The following is a 19,575-nucleotide window of genomic DNA, read 5'->3' on the forward strand; positions in this document are numbered from 1 at the left end:
ATTTTTGAAAGCTGTAGCCCTCTTGGAGAAGTTTGAAGAACTCACAACAGTGAAGCAATGGCAGATGGAGCACAGACATAAATGTAATCTGAGGTTGAAAGCCAAAAGCCTGTATCAATGGTCAGGATAAGACAAGCTCAGAATTACCCTTGGGGTTTTCGTGATATATCCATTTCTTGCTGCTCTAACCTCTGCTTCTGTATAAATCTGAATGTGATTAATTATGACTTAATCACTCTTTTTAACATACTGCAGAGAACAAATGGCTGGCTGAAAAATAGAAATGTTCAATTTTACTTTCTTAAATCAGGGATTAATAAAATCATCACCTTACAGATGAAATGGATGAGAATAATCCCATTTTATTAAGGCTTTCTTTTAAAGGTGTAAGAGATGCTACGAAATTCATCTGCATTATCATTTAGGATTAAAATTGAAAGCTTATGTAGAACTGTCCGGTTAAACAACATAGCCTCTTGACTCTGCATTTTGTTAGAGATGGAAAAAAAACATGTGTGTGTTCATGCAAGTTAAATCTTAGGGATACCTATTTTTAAATTTTCTCTTCAAAATACCAATCTCAGTTCTATAGTTGATCACAAGAGGGAGACTATATCACCATATTTCCTCTCATTGTTTCAAATTTTTAAAGCATTCAAACAATTTGAGTCATTTTGGACCAGCTCTAATCTTTGACTGTTCACTGAAAAGTGTTAATGACTGTTCAATTAGCATTTTTTCTGAGTTTGTCAAACCTCTGAAATTTACAGATAAAGATAGCCAATCCAGTAAACAAGATTGAACAATGCAAAGGCAGTTGGAAAGAAGATTCGAGAATAGGAGTCAATTTTTGCAATACGGATGTGTATTCTTCCCTCTCTCCAAGATCCTGTGCGGCAGTCTTCAAAACAACAGAAGAAGCTAGCACAGTCTTTCCCTTCTAGGCACTCATATCCATAATCATCATCACGATCAGGGAGATGATTAATGTTATTAATTGGAATTAGTGTTGATCCAGGTCGAACAGCAATTGCAGGTGGTTTCTTAAGAAAAACAAAGAAGAAAAATATAGTTTTGCAGGTGTTTTTATCCTCACATTAAATGATTCCACAGACTTTCCAAAGCAAAGGCCAATATAAGCACCTTCAGTACAATATACAGAAATTCTAATATTAAAGAAAACATTTTGGGAAGCTTTGCGAATTACGAACTGCCGTATATAATTAGCTCTTGCAGGCGACAGATCATGAATGATTTTCACCCACCACAGTGAAAACTAGGTTGTGCTGGGATTTGGGAATAGTGGATAATTAGTTACACAGACAGGGTTAGCTGATCCCATCTACATAACACAAACAAACATTTTTAAGTCAGTCACAACTTGACAGCTGGGTCACAAGCAAGTCTGCAAGCAGGCTATAAGCATCACTGATGAGGGAATGATGGTTCTCCCATCATTTGGAGTCTTTAGAATGAGACTGGATGTATTTCTGGAAGCTAAACTTTCACCAAAAAAAAAAGCTAATGGGATTAGTACAGCATCACTGGTGAAGTTTAAGAGATTGAGATGCATAAGGCCTGGCTACATCACCTAACCTCTGATGTTAAATCCCTAAACAATATGTGCTGCCTTTAGAAACCAAGACATAAAGACTCCTTAGGAGAATGCCATTCCATTCAGTGAAGCTGATTAATTCATCTCTTAATTCTTACTTTTACTTTCTGTGGGCATAAATAAACCCTCTTGCCATCTGGTAAAAACTCAGTGTAATAGATGTTAAGGTTCATAAAAAATTTTCATAGAAAAAACCTGGGTGCCTTATTGCCTAGTACATATACTATTTGCTATTCCCTTTCTTGCAACTTTGCCTTTTCATCTTCCTTTTACTTGCACTACCACAGCTCATCTTTCCCCCCTTTTATTATTTTGTTTCCACACAGTTCTTCACTCTACGTCCTTGTTTTGCTGAATATTTCAAAAGACATTATCTTTCTCTATCTGTCATTTTTTCTCTTTCTAAATCTCACAGCCTTTTTAAACTGCTCCATAATCTTCTTTCTTTCAACCCCTCCCACCTTTGGCATCTCTTCTAAAATCTTCACACTGAAGATAGGGGTTACATCAACACTAGTCTTACATTGTCCTCTCTCTTTTCTAACATCTCCATATTTTGTTGTGTAAGGAATAAATACAGCTGGAAAGTATGCAGTCAGAAAAACTAACTAGGTATTGAAGTGCAGAGAAGAATCTGTCTTAAACAGTTATACATGATAGGCAATGAAAAAATAAGAAAAAAATAATTAAAAACAGGAAGCCACATCATTTAGATTCTTGTTATGTTTTAGAGTCCTGTTGTCCCACTTCCAGGGAATTACTTTGGCCAGTACACAGATCTCTATGCATTCTTATGGAGTCACTCAATTGCTGCAGGGACATTTTACCCAGTGTCCCAAGGGGTGATGTTAAAGCAGTACAGTATCCACCATGTTTTCAAATAGCTTTATTTAATGTGTCTTTACCAGAGGAAGTTTCACACAGACTACTGTTTCAACACTTTTTAGACATGATGACCCAGGGAGCTAATTATCATCTTAAAGGACCTCATTATTCTTTTCAGTTATGATAAAACATTGACAATACTAACAAACAGCAGTTACGTGCTTCTACCCTAATTTGAGTCATTACAAACAGGGCTTATTTTTATAAAACATAAAAATTAAGTTCAATTTTTTTTTTAATTTACAAAATCATTATTTTGTTGAAGATATATAGGGAAAGATGCTTATTTCTCATTCACGCCCACTCTGGCTTTACAAGAATTTTCTGACTGTTGGTTCTGCCATGTAAGATTCATGGCATGAATAATTTTTACTAGTGGGGTAACACAGGAATTCCCAACTCAGAAACACCATGGGAAGAGGAAAATACTGCTTTTCACTGCTCATGTCACCAGCACAGACTGAAGCTGGCTACTGAATTACACGTTTGAAGAGGTGGCCTGAGAGAGGCAAAAAGACAGGGCCATCTTATAGGCCTAACTACCTACAGGGAATACATAAAATGTGTGTAAGAAAGAGAAGACATGAGGGAAAAGGAAAAAAAAATACTAATACCTCACAAGAAAATGACCTTGTATCAATTGGCAGAGACTTTAAAAAAAAAAACCAAACATGTAGATACAGTAGTACATGCTGATTGTTCATGTACATGCCTACTGATATTGTAGGTAAAACTCCACATATAGCGAGAAGCATTTCTAATACACTCTGATAGGACCAAAACCAAATTACTCCGCATTAACACTAATACATGTACAAAAGAAAGCCATCGTCTGTGGAGATCATAGCACAGGTGATGCATTCACTTCAGGTGAAATGATGATCAGAACAAGATCCACAACTAATTAAGTTTAATCTTTCCTGCCAAACTCATTATCCTTATTAATGTGGATTCACATAAGCTAATTCATACTACCTTTCTTAAATGATGCCAGCACATATTTTGTAAGATAAAACTGCTGTAATCATTTGTAATATCTCACTATTTTTTTCACAAGATCATTTGTTGCACCATATTTGCGTTAGTTCCTGGAATAATAAGCTTTTATTGCATTTTGCAATAGAAATAGAAGACCTATACAAGGTATACAAGGCAAGTTTTCCAAGGAAAAAACACCTGTAAATGAGAACTTTTCAGAAGGAATTAAACCGAGTATTTTAATTAAATTCGGGTTTTGAGTTACACATCCATAACTACAAGAGAAAAAGAATGAACAGAAGTGTTTGACAAAGATAAAGGGGACCAAAAAAAAAGAAAAAAAGAAAAAAAATGGATTTGTAATTGTAAAACTTCCCATTAATCAGCTGGCTTCTTTAATTGTTCTATTTGGAACAATAAATTCTATAGCTTTTTATAAAACATCACCAAAAAAACCTGCTTACCAAATTAGAATCCTTGCATCTAAGTATATTAAATTTAATCCCCCTCCTTTTTTAAAAAGTAATCTCTTATCTAGTATGTTCTTATAGCCATAACGTGCTGAAATGTTTAAAGAATTCTGTGTGAAAAGATGGTTGTTTTTCAACAACTTAGAAATAAAAAGCATGCTTTAAGAACACAGTAAAACACAACTGAACAGTGTTTTGAGTATTATATTGCTAATTTTAATCTTAGACCAAATTCCAGCTTTTTATTCAATAAGTGTCACAGTTTCTATCTCACCATTATTCTACATTTTAAATTGTCATATGCATGGAAAATCTCAAAGCATTTGGCAGATTGTTGCACAAATGGCTGACATGTGAACAGATTCTGGAAAGTCTTGTTACTCTGTTCAATAGAGTATACTTGCAAACCACTTTTGATCTGCCAGCAGCTGATCTTTAATATCTGCCTGGTTTGATTAAGCAGTACTTCCTCCCCTCTTCCTTTTCTCCTTGTTGTGCATGCTGAGAGCAGACCTATTTCAGCTCCCTGTTCCCTAAGTGTTGTTGAGACCCCATTGCAACAACCACCTAAAATTGACTCTGCTATGCTAACACTGGGAAGTCCCCCAAATTCTGCAGCCTCCGTTATCTTTTACCCTCATTGCTCAGCTGTGGCCCTTGCCAAAGCCTGTTTTCCATCCTCTCCATTGTGCGCACATTTGCTGCTACCATTAACAGGAAGGAGGTCTAAGGTTTCCATTTTCTAGTTCTCTTGGCTGTGCTGGATTCCCTGAGGATCACAGCGATGTCTGACCAAGGCAGCACAGGGCAGTATTAACCCTTCACCACTAGGCTTGTCCTAAATACACAGCTGATCCACTCGGACCAGCTCACCATATGAAACGCAAGGGAAATCCCTGGTATTAAGCCACAGCAGTCCCACAGTGCCCCTGTCAGACATTCTCCCACTGCAGCGCTGCTCAAAATGGGTGCGCCAGTGCTTTCCAACACTAGTCGCAGAATGGATATGGTTCATAACATGATTTCTGCATTTCCATATCTGGGCTTCTGTAATTTCATTTCAATTTCTGTTTGATCTTACACAGGTGGTATACAGCCTTCACCCAGAAAAGACAACTGATACTATGATTCAGCCATGCTCCAGCTTCCTTAGATGAAATGATCTGGAAGGGGGCTTTATAACATTGTCTTTCCTCTTATTCTCTCCAAAAGATGACAACAATCAAGCCTCAGATATTAAGCCTAGTGTTCAAATGAATAAGCAATTTAATGCCTTTAGCTCAATGTTTTATTAGATTAAAGATTAGCTTTAAATATTTATACTGTCTTCCAACAATGGATTCTTTGGAAGTTCCAGTATTCTTACTAGACAAACAGAAAGCCTCTTAAAATTTGATAATAATTGTTCCTGTGATATGTGGGGATTCACACCGTACAAACATCAACTTGTAAAAGCAGAAGATTAATTTTACCAAAAAGAAACGTGGAAGTAAATGAAAAAAACAAAGAGTTAAAGTAGAGTTTCTGAAGCGGAAGGGAGTCAGAATACTGACCAATGATAAGCACTTTTTCCTTTGCAAAGCTAGCAAGGTAAGATCCAAGTTAGATGATGCAGACCCAAACAAATCCTCATACCTTCAGTCCATTTACATGCTCTCTACTGCTACAGTTTTATCAACGGTTCTCTGCCAGGTGCTGTTTCAGAAGCACTGTGCCCAGACAGAACTGTTTCCATGGGCACACACGCCACAGGCAGCTCTAGAAGCACCAATGTCTTGGCATGGCGTGGAAGCATGGAATATTATATCAAATCACTCTCTAGGTTAGGCTCATGTGTTCTCATTCACATATGAGTGAAATTATCTAAAACCTTTGTTCATTAGTAGTATTTACAGAAAATGAGTACAAGCCCCCAACTGTAAAAAAATGACAAAATAAGTATTAGTATTAAATTTTTTTTGAACATTAGCCCTTCTACTTAAGAACCAGTCTCTCAAAATTAATGCTACAATAAAGAGCATTCTGCATTTTTTTTTTCTTATTGTTTGGCTAAACTTACTGATGGTTTAGATTTTGCCTTCTTTTCTTTTCCTTTGTCCCCTTTTCTGTTGCTGGTAAAGTAATGCAAGGTGCCATATTCCATCAAGGCAGCAAACACAAAAATGAAGCAAACTGAAACAAAAAGATCCATTGCTGTGACATAGGAAACCTTTGGGAGTGACTTCCTAGCAATTGTACTCAACGTTGTCATGGTCAGCACTGTTGTAATGCCTGTTCGAGAAAGAAAGAAAAGAAGACAGGAAGAGGGAAGTGTGTAAGTAATCCCATCATATTGTCACCAAAAAAATCCTCAGATTAGTCCTTAATTCATTCATGAGGCATCAAGAACTGAGCCACAGCAGGCTTCTCTGCTGATCACACTCACACACATTGGTGCTATTGCAAGAAGCCATCCCTATGGATCCAGCAGCCACCGTGGGATCATAAAGAAGGCAGCACATTTCACCTTCAGTTTAAATCCCTCCTATTTTCAACAGACACTGAATAAACAATGACACTGAAAAAGTTTGTGTAATTTTATAAATCTGTTACAGAATGCACACATAAAAAAAATACAATAGACAAACAGGTACAAATAAGCACACAAATTTTATAAATACAAAAAAAAAGTCACAGAATCACAGAATCACAGAATGTTAGGGATTGGAAGGGACCTCAAAAGATCATCTAGTCCAATCCCCCTGCCGGAGCAGGATTACCTAGACCATATTACACAGGAACGCGTCCAGGCGGGTTTTGAATGTCTCCAGAGAAGGAGACTCCACAACCTCTCTGGGCAGCCTGTTCCAGTGTTCGGTCACCCTCACCGTAAAGAAGTTTTTCCTCATATTTATGCGGAACCTCCTGTGTTCCAGCTTGCACCCATTGCCCCTTGTCCTGTCAAGGGATGTCACTGAGAAGAGCCTGGCTCCATCCTCATGACACTTGCCCTTTACATATTTATAAACATTAATGAGGTCACCCCTCAGTCTCCTCTTCTCTAAGCTAAAGAGACCCAGCTCCCTCAGCCTCTCCTCATAAGGGAGACGTTCCACTCCCTTAATCATCTTCGTGGCTCTGCGCTGGACTCTCTCTAGCAGTTCCCTGTCCTTCTTGAACTGAGGGGCCCAGAACTGGACACAATATTCCAGATGCGGCCTCACCAGGGCAGAGTAGAGGGGGAGGAGAACCTCTCTCGACCTGCTAACCACACCTCTTCTAATACACCCCAGGATGCCATGGGCCTTCTTGGCCACAAGGGCACACTGCTGGCTCATGGTCATCCTGCTGTCCACTAGGACCCCCAGGTCCCTTTCCCCTACGCTGCTCTCCAACAGCTCTGTCCCCAACTTGTACTCATACATGGGGTTGTTCTTGCCCAGATGCAGGACTCTACACTTGCCCTTGTTATATTTCATTAAATTTCTCCCCGCCCAACTCTCCAGCCTGTCTAGGTCTCTCTGAATGGCTGCGCAGCCTTCCGGCATCTCAGCCACTCCTCCCAGTTTGGTGTCATCAGCGAACTTGCTGACAGTGCACTCTATTCCCTCATCCAAGTCATTAATGAATATATTGAATAGTACTGGTCCCAGTACCGACCCTTGAGGGACTCCGCTAGACACAGGCCTCCAACTGGACTCTGTCCCATTGACCACCACTCTCTGGCTTCTTTCCTTCAGCCAGTTCACAATCCACCTCACTACCCGATCATCCAGACCACACTTCCTCAGTTTAGCTGCGAGGATGCTGTGGGAGACCGTGTCAAATGCTTTACTGAAATCGAGATAGACCACATCCACAGCTTTACCATCATCTATCCACCGGGTTATGTCCTCATAAAAGGCTATCAAGTTGGTTAAGCATGACTTCCCCTTGGTGAAGCCATGCTGAGTGCCCCTAATGATCCCCCTATCCTTGATGTGCCTAGAGACAGCACCAAGAACAAGTTGTTCCATCACCTTTCCAGGGATGGAGGTGAGGCTGACCGGTCTATAGTTACCCAGGTCCTCCTTCTTGCCCTTTTTGAAGACTGGAGTGACATTCACTTTCCTCCAGTCCTCAGGCACCTCTCCCGTTGCCCACGACCTAGCAAAGATGATGGAGAGTGGCCTAGCAACGACTTCCGCCAGCTCCCTCAGCACCCGCGGATGCATCCCATCAGGGCCCATGCATTTATGGACGTCCAGGTTGCTTAATTGGTCCCTGACCCAGCCCTCATCAACCAAGACAGATTCCTCCTCTATCCTGACTTCTTCTGAGGCCTCAGGGGTCCGGGGCTCCTCAGGACAGCCTCCAGCAGTATAGACAGAGGCAAAGAAGGCATTCAGTAACTCTGCCTTCTTTTTATGCTCTGTCTCCAGGGCCCCCACCTCATTCATCAGTGGGCCTACATTGCCTCTAGTGTTGGTTTTACCTGCAATGTATTTGAAGAAGCCCTTTCTGTTGTCCTTGACCTCTCTTGCAAGGTTTAATTCCAAGGAGGCCTTAGCTTTCCTAGTTGCCTCCCTACATCCTCTGACAACAGACTTCTATTCCTCCCAAGTGGCCAGTCCCTCCTTCCATGATCTGTACACCCTCTTCTTCCACTTGAATTTGCCCAGCAGTTCCCTGTTTAACCATGCAGGTCTCCTGGTACCCTTCCTTGACTTCTTACCTGCTGGGATGCTCTGATCTTGAGCTCGGAAGAAGCAGTCCTTGAATGCTAACCAACTATCTTGAGCCCCCTTACCTTCTAGTACCCTGTCCCATGGGATTTCCCCTAGCAATTGCTTGAAAACGCCAAAGTTGGCCCTTCTGAAGTCCAGGGTTGTAATTCTGCTAGCTATTCTGTTCCTGCCACATGAGATCCTGAACTCTACCATCTCATGGTCACTACAACCAAGGCTGCCCTCAACCTTCACCGCTTCAACCAGACCCTCCTTGTTAGTGAGGATAAGATCCAGCAGCGCTCCTCTCCTAGTTGGCTCATCCACCATTTGCATCAGAAAGTTATCATCAATGCATTGGAGGAACCTCCTGGACTGAGGATGGCTGGCTGAGTAGGCCTCCCAGCAAATATCAGGGTAGTTGAAATCCCCCACAACAACCAGGCCCTGTAATTGCGAGACTGCTCTCAGCTGCCTGTAGAAGGCCTCATCACCCTCCTCATCCTGATCTGGTGGCCTGTAATAGACACCCACAACAGTATCACCCCTGCCAGCCTGCCCCTTAGTTCGCACCCACAAACTCTCAACTCGCTCCTGATCCGCCCCTGGACAGAACTCAATACATTCTAGCTGCTCACTCACATAAAGAGCAACTCCACCACCTCTCCTTAGTGGCCTGTCTTTCCTGAACAGGATATAGCCATCCATGACCACATTCCAGTCATGCGAGGTGTCCCACCAAGTCTCTGTAATTGCCACCAGATCATAGCCCCCCGACCGAACACGGATTTCTAACTCCTCCTGTTTATTCCCCATGCTGCGTGCATTGGTGTACAGGCATTTCAGGGAGCGAGCTGAGCACACCGATTTCACCCCAGGGGGATGGGCGGCCTCCTGGTCTACCTCAACACTAGAGCGTTGCCCCAGTGGTGCAAGCCCAGCTACTACCCCATCCACCTTCGAATCTAGTTTAAAGCTCTCCGAATGAGCCCTGCTAATTCCTGTCCCAGGAATTTCAAGAGCCAAGTCCTTTGGCTCTTGAAAGATTAAAAAGTACAGAAGGACACATTTAGAAAAACAGGTGTGTTATTTATCAATGATTTCAAACTTTCAGAAAGCATGGGAAAAAGGAATAATGTTTTCAGTTGTTTGCTTCTGACATGTAGCAGGTCAAACTAGATAACCTTCATGGACTTTCTGGTCTCATTCTAAGTTACTAGGTATTTTTAAAATACTGTGTCTTAAGTAATAGAAAAGGTTTCCCTTGATTCACTTACATACAAGTTAATTAAAAGAACAAGCTGGTCTTAATACCGATGTGTTCAGAATCTCAACTATGCCACTCTTCACTGGTTTAACATTTAGAAGATGTTAACAATTTCTTATATTTGATGCTTCAGGGAGATGCAAAGCCTTTTTCATAGTAGTCCAAAATTAAGATGTGACCTTTCCTTTGGAGAGAAATACTTCAACACACAAATAATTTGGTGTTTACATGCACAGGCTTATTGCAAAAACTGTATTACACCAGTCTAAGACTGTTTGGCTTTTAAATCAAAGCATGGAATCAGGGGTCACTACGGACTGATCCTGCAGCAGGAAAGCAGTGGTGATTTTGTAACAGATTTCCCAATGAAATTACATGCCTAAAAGGGCAAACAGATAACCACAGAGTTTTTCAAAAGTGCTTCGCTCCCACTAGATGCTTCTGAAAATCAATTAGGCATCTCTCTGCATAATTAAATTTCTAAATACCTTTAATCATCTCAAAGCTTTTGCTTTGGGAAACCACAATCTGCCAGGATCTTCCAACACGTACAGAATAAAAAAGGCCCAAGCCTTTTCAGTGTACCAGACACCAGCACAGCCTCCAGGTGGGAGGTGACACCCACTATTCCCCTTACTGAGTTCTGTTCAGAGAGGACAAAGGGAGATGTGGACTTTCCCAGTCCCCTCCACTATGCGAAAGGCATACAGGGGGCTGTCACAGGGAGCAAACCTTCCACAGCACCACGACTCCTTGCCATGATGGACCTTGCTTAGTTTTGGTTTCTTGTCTTAATTTCTCATTCTAAAAAATTGTGTCCATTTGACTGGTATTCTCTTTCTTCTTCAACAGAACATCAGCACGTGAGAAAAGTCATCCTACAATCTGTCAAACGATGGCTTCTGCATGTTCACACAAACGGAGCTCAGAGTTAACTGCAGGGAGCTGTAAATATGATATTGCAAAAGTTTGTAGTGCATCTCAAGTAGATGAAGGTTAGTACTGCTGAAGTGGGAGCATGAGAACTCTAGCTTAACTATGAGATCAAAGGCAAATTTGCTAGGTTCATGGCACAGAAAAAGTACTCTGTAAAACGAACAAACTGGATACAGAACTAGCAGGATACCAATACAACAGTTTTTCCTGTTATAGCTAGTGTCTTTCCAGACGCTACCCACAATGATGTCCAGTGATTAGTCAGTCAAAGAAATCTTATAATAAATTCCTAAATCAAGATTTGAAACTATCAAGAGATAGTTTCACTTATTTATTCAAGATTTTAGGCTCTCTTCGCTAAACTTTGCAGTGATTTTAAATAGCATAAAGTTAAGATCCAAGACTCAGATTTTCTTCCCTTACATTTTCATCAGGCTACTAAGCCATGCTAATTTTTGCTTAATTTATTTCTTGACTCATTAATCTTGCAGGCTTGACTGCACAGTGGTCCAGTTTCCGTCGGAAAGGCAGGGATTTAAAGCCTGGACTCACCCTTCTGGTAGGAAACGCTCCTGTAACGTGGGAATGGTGTGTTCACAATCCTATAACCTGATGAGGAAAATTAACTCACATCTCTCACCTCCTACGATACACTCTCAGCTCTTGATCTTTCCCCCAAAATAGGTCATATTGCCATCACCAGTTTTACTAAAAGCATCTTTCACTGCTAAGCTCAAAGTTGCTAATGTGCGTCTTGTGCACTCCACACACCCCTGTCTATCATGCTTTTTGTGGGGGGTACAACTCTTCTCCAAGGCAGTGCATGAATCCTAAACAGTCAAACAGAGGAGACCGATACCATGCTAAACAGGTCAGTCAAGATGACACTAACACAGAATTATCTCTGTAGTAGGACTTGCAACACACTTCAGTTCTGTCTGTAGTTAAAGCAGCACAGTGAGTCAGTTTTTGTGAGTTCTGTTTAACTGCTTGAAGTGCAACTTTGGTTGCAAATTTTCTGTCCTATCCTGGGCTTAAAAGAATAACTGAATCATTTCTATTATTAAAAAAACTAACAAGAACAACAATTAAAAAAAAAAAGAAACAAAATAAACCACCACAAAAACAGATCTTCACAGTTTTTGACTGTAGTAATGACATCCTTTGTTCCATGATGCTAAGTGAAGTTTAATCATACTTGCCAGACTAATGATTGCCATATCGCCATCCCTGGAGAAGACAAAAAAAAACATAAAGGAGAAAAAATATATTTATGTGAACAACGGCAGATCCACAAGGCTTGGATCAGGAATTCCAGATTCCCATTCTCAATACTACCTGCTTAAGCCCTGCTATGCAACCACAGCAGGATCCTCCTACTCTTAATCTTGCAGTTCAAGAGAAAGGATGACCAATGGTCACAATCTGAAGGGGAATAAACTGTGGTTAATATACTCCCTGCTGCAGATTTGTAATCCTGGGGAGTACCAGACTCTTCAAGGTAGAAAAAAGACACCCTTACCCAGAGAAGTCCTTGCAGGAACTGCATCCTTATTGATCCAAAATGACACCCATGAAAGAACAACTGTGAGTATACAAGGAATGTATGTCTGAATAGTAAAATATCCCATACGTCTGCTGAGATCAAAGAAGATTGTCATAATAATATAATCACCTATAAATTAAAAAAAGAAAAAAAATACTTACACGACATTGAAAATGGTTTTCAGTTGTATCTTCATCTGTTAGTCTTGTTCTACACAGATATTACATTAAATAAAACTTAACACTTTGCCTTACCAGACAAGGTATGAGAAATTTCAGTTGTATTTCGTAACCCTACAAATGCAAACTGATACAATCTCCAGTATTTTGGATCTGCCACCTCAACAGAGGTTTTCTTCCATTTGTATTCAATTTCATTTCTGGGATATCCATCTAGAATAGAACAGAGTAAATCAAGCGTTCAGCCACAGTATATACCAAAGCATGTTTTGTGTTCTCTGAAGTTGTTTATAAACTAAACCAGGGCTATACATAAAGTGGATCAGAGAGAAAGCCAATCTACAGCCCACGTGATGCACTTAAAATTGAACCACAAAATATCTAGCCTCAGTTTTAAGACTAGCTAAATGTATGATCAATCAAAAATTATGTAAATACAAATGTTTAGGAACTATCTACACAATATTCTGCAACTCAGATAAGAAAAACTGGCTCAGAATCATCACTATGAATTAATACATGAATGTAATATATATTACCATTAAAAGACCACAAATAGCTTAAAAGGACACACACTTATTAGTACATAATTTGACAAAATTCCTATTGATGTTTATTGACAGTTTCTTTGTCTATTATTCCCAGAATGGATTATTGTGGCCTGATTCACTGTCCAGTACTTCAACTTTGGGGAAGTGCAACCTTCTCAGTTTTCATGTGCCTCACATGTTGCCCCACCTTATCTTGTAGAAAGGTAGAAATGAAATTAAGCAAGACTCGCTTTAATCAGTGGAGCTACCAAAGCTCATTTAGCTGGAAGCACTCAAGAAGGAAGTATTAAATGAAAACATTAATTTAAAAAGAATCACTGAAGTTTGATTTCAGTGTCTATTAAGTTTTGCACCTAGGAATAAGTCATTTAGCTGTGTTCAGGTGGTTTGGCATTTTTTTGCCAGTAATAGCACAATTCCCTCAGGAACTTTTTTTTTAAAAATATACTTTATATTAAAGAAATGAAGCCTTAAAGTTGTGCTTTCCCACTGAAAGGAGAAGGACTTCTTGTACTGATTAAGCATTTACAGGAAGAGGTTGAAGAAAACAGATCTTATTTTTCCCTTTAAGTATATCACATAGAACTAATTCAAAGCTGGCAAGTCTGGCAGACATAAAAAATAATGTTCTTCCAGGGCAAGAGATTTCCATTAACTGGAATGGGCATTGTATCAGACTCCTAAGCAATAAGTTTATTTTTAAAGTTGCACGTAAATGAAATGCATGTAATTCAACTCATTCATTACTGCATTTAATAATGCATTAAGTAATGCAATAAATCTAATCAAAACATAAACAGGCCAGTTCTTTCCTTCACTACAAGGCTTTAAAAAGTAAACAATTGCTCTCTTGCCACCAGAATCTGAGGAAACTTAAAGCCTGAATATAAAGAGGAAAAAAAAAAGTATTTTACCACCTACAGCTTGAAAACTCCAGTGGGCAAGAATGTTCATCCATAGGAAAGTTATGAAGCTGAAGATAACATTCAGCATTAATTGTCAGCCTAATTAGAAAAGGAAAAAAAAAAGATTATATTCAAGCATCCAGACACTTCAGACTAGATAGTAAAGAACATGTACAGAAATCAATTTTTCCAATTAATGGATGTTACGCATAGCCAACTGTGTATCTGCAAAAAAACATCCAGCATCATCGCCAAAGAACAAAAAATATCCTTACGTGCAACCTGAGGACCTGAGTTGTTTCAATTGGCATTTCAAGACATTTAAAAAATTTCAATTTATTTGGGAGGAATCTCTCAGCTCTCTACCAGAAATAGGAGATAAAAGGAAGGGACTGAAGGCAGGGCAAGGAGGGGAGTTTATGATAGCAAATAAAGGAAGTTTCTGAAGAATGCATTTGTCAAGTCAAATTGCATTTGGCATCACTGTATCTGGTGGCTATACACATGAGAGAGAAAGTGGGGACACTCTTGGGCTTGCTCTGTACTCACGGAAGCAGCTCTGGTAAAGACAGTAGCATGGATAGGAAAGAGCAGACTTGATATTTCTACTCATTTAATATCCAAGACATTCAAGTAATTCACGAAACTAATATACATTTTAGAAGTAGTTTAGGACTCGTAACGGTATCAACTGACTCACTTGCTGCTTTTGAAAATACTATCACAGATTTCCAAAGAGCTTCCAAGCAACCAATGGAAAACCCAGTTCTGCTACCTTTCACTAGGAAGCTAGGGTAAAGGGCTAGGCTCCAAACTGCTTTCTTTGCATTTAAAATACCTCCTCCTTTGTTGGTAACACTGTGAAGAAAGTCAGAATGTCTTCTAAAATCAACTTTGAAAATTAACATAATGTTAACATACTTGACTGTATGCAATACATACTAGACAAAAAGGAATGCGAAAAGGAAGATACAGCCAGAAAGTTCTATAAATCTGTGAACAAAGTAGTCATTCTACACAAAGTTTCACTAGGACCTTTCTAGAAATTTGTCCTGACCAAGAGAGAGGTTTATAAGGGAAAGAGTATTTCTTGCCATATACTGGGGGGGGGGAAGAGATCATCACCCCCACCCCACCATTTCCAAGTGAAACACTTGCATCCCTCTGAAGATGCTTTTCAAATTTGCCAACTACGGTATACGCATTTATTGCCTTTGTTTTCCATTTTCAACCTTTGGATAGTCATATGCTTAACGAAAAAGAAAACAAAACCAGACTTGTATTAAAAGCAACACAACTAGATCTGGAATCACTGATGGGTGCAATGGACAGACCAAGGACTATCCTCAGAGGAGACTCAGTAAGCCTGACTAACAGAATCCCCACGTCTGCTCCCTGAATTACCAACAGGGAAAGAGTGGTAGTACAGGGGAGCCCATGAACCTGGAGCACTGTCAAATCCTATTATTGCTCCTTCAATAACCAGCATATGAACCTCTCAATGTTATTGCACCTCAGGCCAAATTCAGGCCATATCTTCACCTATACAGATGTTTGCATGTTGCAGTCCTGGGTGAATACCTGTTCTGCTGTTTTATTACTAGCTCATTGCACTTCATAGCTCATACTCTAGCACAATAATTCCAACCTATTGCTCTGGGAGAGCTCACATGTTTTTTTTGGTTGAGTTTGTTTGTTTCTTTGTGTTACTTAGACCCTGTTTAAAAGAAATTGTACATTGAAACTGAATGGACAACAGAAGGGTAAAGTCCCAGCAAGACTCTAGAATTGTTAGCTACAAAAAGAAAAAGAAAAATTAGCATGTCAACAGAAAGACTCGTAGAGATGTTTATAAACACTAGCATAATAAACTGTTTAAAAATTGCTCTTCAGAGGTATTTGTATGGTCTCATATGAAGCATACTGAGCAAAAATTCAGTGAAGGGAATTCTTTTAAAACTTTCTAATTCTTCTTACTTCTGATACAGAAGACTTTTATAAATTGTTCATACAACACAACTAGCCTGCATATGAAAACAGCATAAATGACTGAAAAGAAAGTAATTAAAAGGTGCTACTTGTTCTTTAAAATAAGTAAATAAACTCTTAAGAGCAGAATCAGATTTATGGCATCCTCTACATAGACTGCTTCTTGATCAGCTCCTAATTTATTGCAAGATGTTTTTAGGCATACTTAAAAAATAAAACTGAGAGATGACCCTAAAATGCTTTCTGTATACTACAGCCTTTCAAGAACTGGTTGAAAAGTAACTCAAAGATCAGTATAGACAGCCTAGATGGTAAGCTTAAAACCAGCCCAGGCATCCCCCATTTGCCAAGAAGAACTATCACCAGCATGTTTGCTTATGCCTTATTTGGATGAACAGATTTGTTTATTTTAATAGCTTACAAGGATAAACATGTTAAAAAGCATATGCAGGACTGGGGCCTTAGCTTTAATCAAACTTCTGATTTTTATTATCTGAAGCATTTCATATTTTATTTACAGAATATAATTTGGTGGAAATTAGATACTGAACTATTTAGAACATAAAGTCTGCAAAACAATTTATGACTAGATCTGCAATATGTTAGTGACAGACCACCATGGTTCTACATGCTATACAACATCTTTTTTTTAATCTTACCTGCACCTAAATGAGATTAAAATTTGCTATCCCCTTCAATTGTCTTTACCCAATTATCTAGGCAATATATTTCAATACTATTGATTTCATGTTTTTCATGATCAAATAATCTTTTTTTTTCTCCTTTGGTAAACAACTCCTTGCAAATTCCTGTGGTCCACAACAAAAGAGATGCCAAGGATTTGATTCATATTCATTATTTTGATATTATTGGTCATAACAGGTTTATTTTTTTCTACCCAGTTAATAAAAACCCACCTTAGAGTGTATAATACTCTTCCATCACTCCAGATTCGAAGCAAACGATTTGGAGTCGTAATCCAGTGAGCATCTGATTTCCTTGAGTTCCGGAAGAAAGTGTCTGGAATCCAAATTTTTCCAACCATATTGCTATTAAGCATAAGCACCTTCATTGAGCTGTTAAATTTTAGACGACTGTCATACCAAGTCTGGGCAAAAATTATATCTATAGTGTATTCCTAAAAACAGAGAAACAACTGTATCTATGTATACGTTTACCAAAGTCTGAAAGCCAATGATTTTTAATTCATATATAAAACTGAGGCCACTTCTTCTATTTTCTTTTGTATTACCGTTCGCATAGAACACAGCGGCCTGTAACCCCAAACAGAAATTACAGGCTGACAAAAGACACACACAGCCTTCTCTGCCTACCTCCTCTCCCCTGACACACACTGATTAGTTAAGGAAGAGGAGACGTGATGGGAGCTTGCTGTAACTTGGAGGTCCCCGCACAGTGCAACCAATTCTGGGGGCCGTAGGCAGAAATTTAAGGGCAACCTTAACACTTCAGGGCTAGACTATGTTTGTTAAGACAGAGATTCTACATCTCTTAAGAGGCAAACCAAATAAACTTTCTAGATTTTTCCCAAAACTTTACAACATGCAATTTAAGATACTTCAAGAAATATCAGATTTTGAAAAATTCATTAATATGCAGGAAGCAAACATCACAGTTTGCAGAAGTATCTGTTACCATCTGCCTCATATACCTACATACATACACACAAAAGTATACATGATCATAATCAGGAAGGAAATTTCCCTAAAGCAATTACACTTTACTTATTAAAGTCTCAAGAAAGCTCCTTTTGTGATAGACTTATGGCCAGAAAACGAAGGTGAATAATAAATAAATAAATAAATGAAAGGAAAACCCACGCCTTTTAATGAGACAATTCTTGACACAGTAAAACTTGAAGGAGAAAAACATTACAGATGAAATATTGTTTTCTAAATAATCCAGCCAGTTGCTCCTGCACTCCAGACAAAGGAGGAAAGCAGCAGCTTCTTCTGTGTTGTATTTGTCACAGCTCCAGACCACAATTCTGACCTTAAGGGTAACAGTCTCTCTACTCGATGGCAGATGTGATCTTTCCTGCACGGCTGCCCCATTAGGGCTCCACTGAGCAGCTCAGCAGCTTCTCTGCAGGGAAAAAGAGCTGGAGACCAGACTTAGACGCTTGGTGTTGGTTGTTCACCTCTCAGTTATGGGTTGAGTGCGTAGGGGAAAGAGAGAAGGAGACAATTGTTCAAACTCCTGCTTGAACCAAAGGGGTCACTACTAGTTTACTTGGTCAATAAAAATGCACAGTGCAGACAGTTAATTCTGGTTTTAAATAAAATAAAAGTGGAAGGCTTTGCTGGTTGGAGTGGGGTTTTTTTGGTTCATTTTACTTTTAAATAATCACAGCAGCCAGCTGCTCAAGTTACAGACTCCTCGCTCATTTCTGCAACTGATACCACCCATCTCACCGGAAAGTTTGTGAAATTTGGCACTTCATCCTTGAGAAGTGCCAAGGCAGATATTCCAGGAGTACCTAAATCTCTCTCAATTTTCCCACCTCTCCAGGTGGGAGAAGAGCAGGTTCAGGAAATAGGTATGCAAGAGGGAGGCTTGCCCTTGCTCTGTGATGTATGGCAGATGAATTACCACCTGGGCTATGGTAACTCAGTGACTCTCAAAGGTTACAATTAACTAGTGTATGAGGCAAACAGTGGATGGACAGAGAAGAAAAGCACTAATCAAAAATGCATTTTAGAGATGACTTCGCTCTAAAACTCTGCTTATTTCTTGAGAGGCACTGTCATCAGGGAAAGATTCTGCAGGTCAAAACAAGTCCCTGATTACTTTATTTCTGTAAACAATGTTCAAGACACGTGTGAAAACCCGGGGCCTGTCTGACCTTAAAATTCATCTTTCTGTGCTCATCTATAGTGTTTACAACTGGAAAGGAAACTTGTCTTGCTTTAGCATAAATGACAGCCCAAGGCAGTACACCAGAGAAGTGTTTTAATGGGTTTAAATGGAACTGAATGAACAAAGATTTACGTGTTGCCTTTACAGTACAAATAGGAGAAAAAAAAAAAGAAGTCAGTGAGTGAAATCAACAGACACGACCAAATGTAGGAAAAGAGCACACTGTCTGAAGGTGCTACTCTAAGCAGCCACTTCACAGTAGCATTGCATTGTCTGAGAAAAAGAGATTTATCAAAGTGTCACTACAGTCAAATCCACCCAGAGCAAGAAAATTCAGGTTGTCATAGAATACCAACCACCCTAACAAATTAAGATAAAAAAGGAAGAAGAGCTCACAGACTATTTTGAACACACAAAGCAAAGGAACAGCCTCAGCAGACCCATATGCTTGTATTCTCTTATCTTTCAGTATTAAATGAGCAAGTTTTTAACTTACCCATGTATTAAAGAGGTTGTTTAAGGAACTTTTTGGGAAAAAAAAAAAAGAAACTGTTAAAATCCTTCATGATACATTTATCACTGTTCAAAAAGAATCTAATACATAATAGTTTAATATCATAAAATTAGTAACTACTTGTTTCCGAGTATCTTGCTGAAAGTATAACAAGAGATCCAATTGCTAGCCTTTT

General features: G+C 39.3%; 1 protein-coding gene across 2 annotated transcripts; it reads right to left on the reverse strand.

The window, feature by feature from the left end:
• Window positions 1-764: 764 nt before the first annotated feature.
• Window positions 765-17,051, reverse strand: GABRG1 (gamma-aminobutyric acid type A receptor subunit gamma1). Of its 2 annotated transcripts, none has more exons than XM_068402861.1 (6): window positions 16,924-17,051; window positions 14,034-14,116; window positions 12,637-12,774; window positions 12,359-12,511; window positions 6,026-6,219; window positions 765-1,091 (listed from the first exon to the last, which is right to left on the reverse strand). In XM_068402861.1, the coding sequence occupies exons 1-6, from the start codon at window positions 17,049-17,051 to the stop codon at window positions 765-767; spliced, it is 1,023 nt and encodes a 340-aa protein (XP_068258962.1). The 2 variants fall into 2 exon arrangements, with proteins under 2 accessions (XP_068258962.1, XP_068258964.1); XM_068402863.1 differs by having other exon boundaries at window positions 765-1,043; window positions 6,008-6,219.
• Between the last annotated feature and the right edge of the window lie 2,524 nt (window positions 17,052-19,575).

This window comes from Nyctibius grandis, chromosome 6 (assembly GCF_013368605.1).
Source record: "Nyctibius grandis isolate bNycGra1 chromosome 6, bNycGra1.pri, whole genome shotgun sequence".
Classification (NCBI taxonomy): domain Eukaryota; kingdom Metazoa; phylum Chordata; class Aves; order Nyctibiiformes; family Nyctibiidae; genus Nyctibius; species Nyctibius grandis.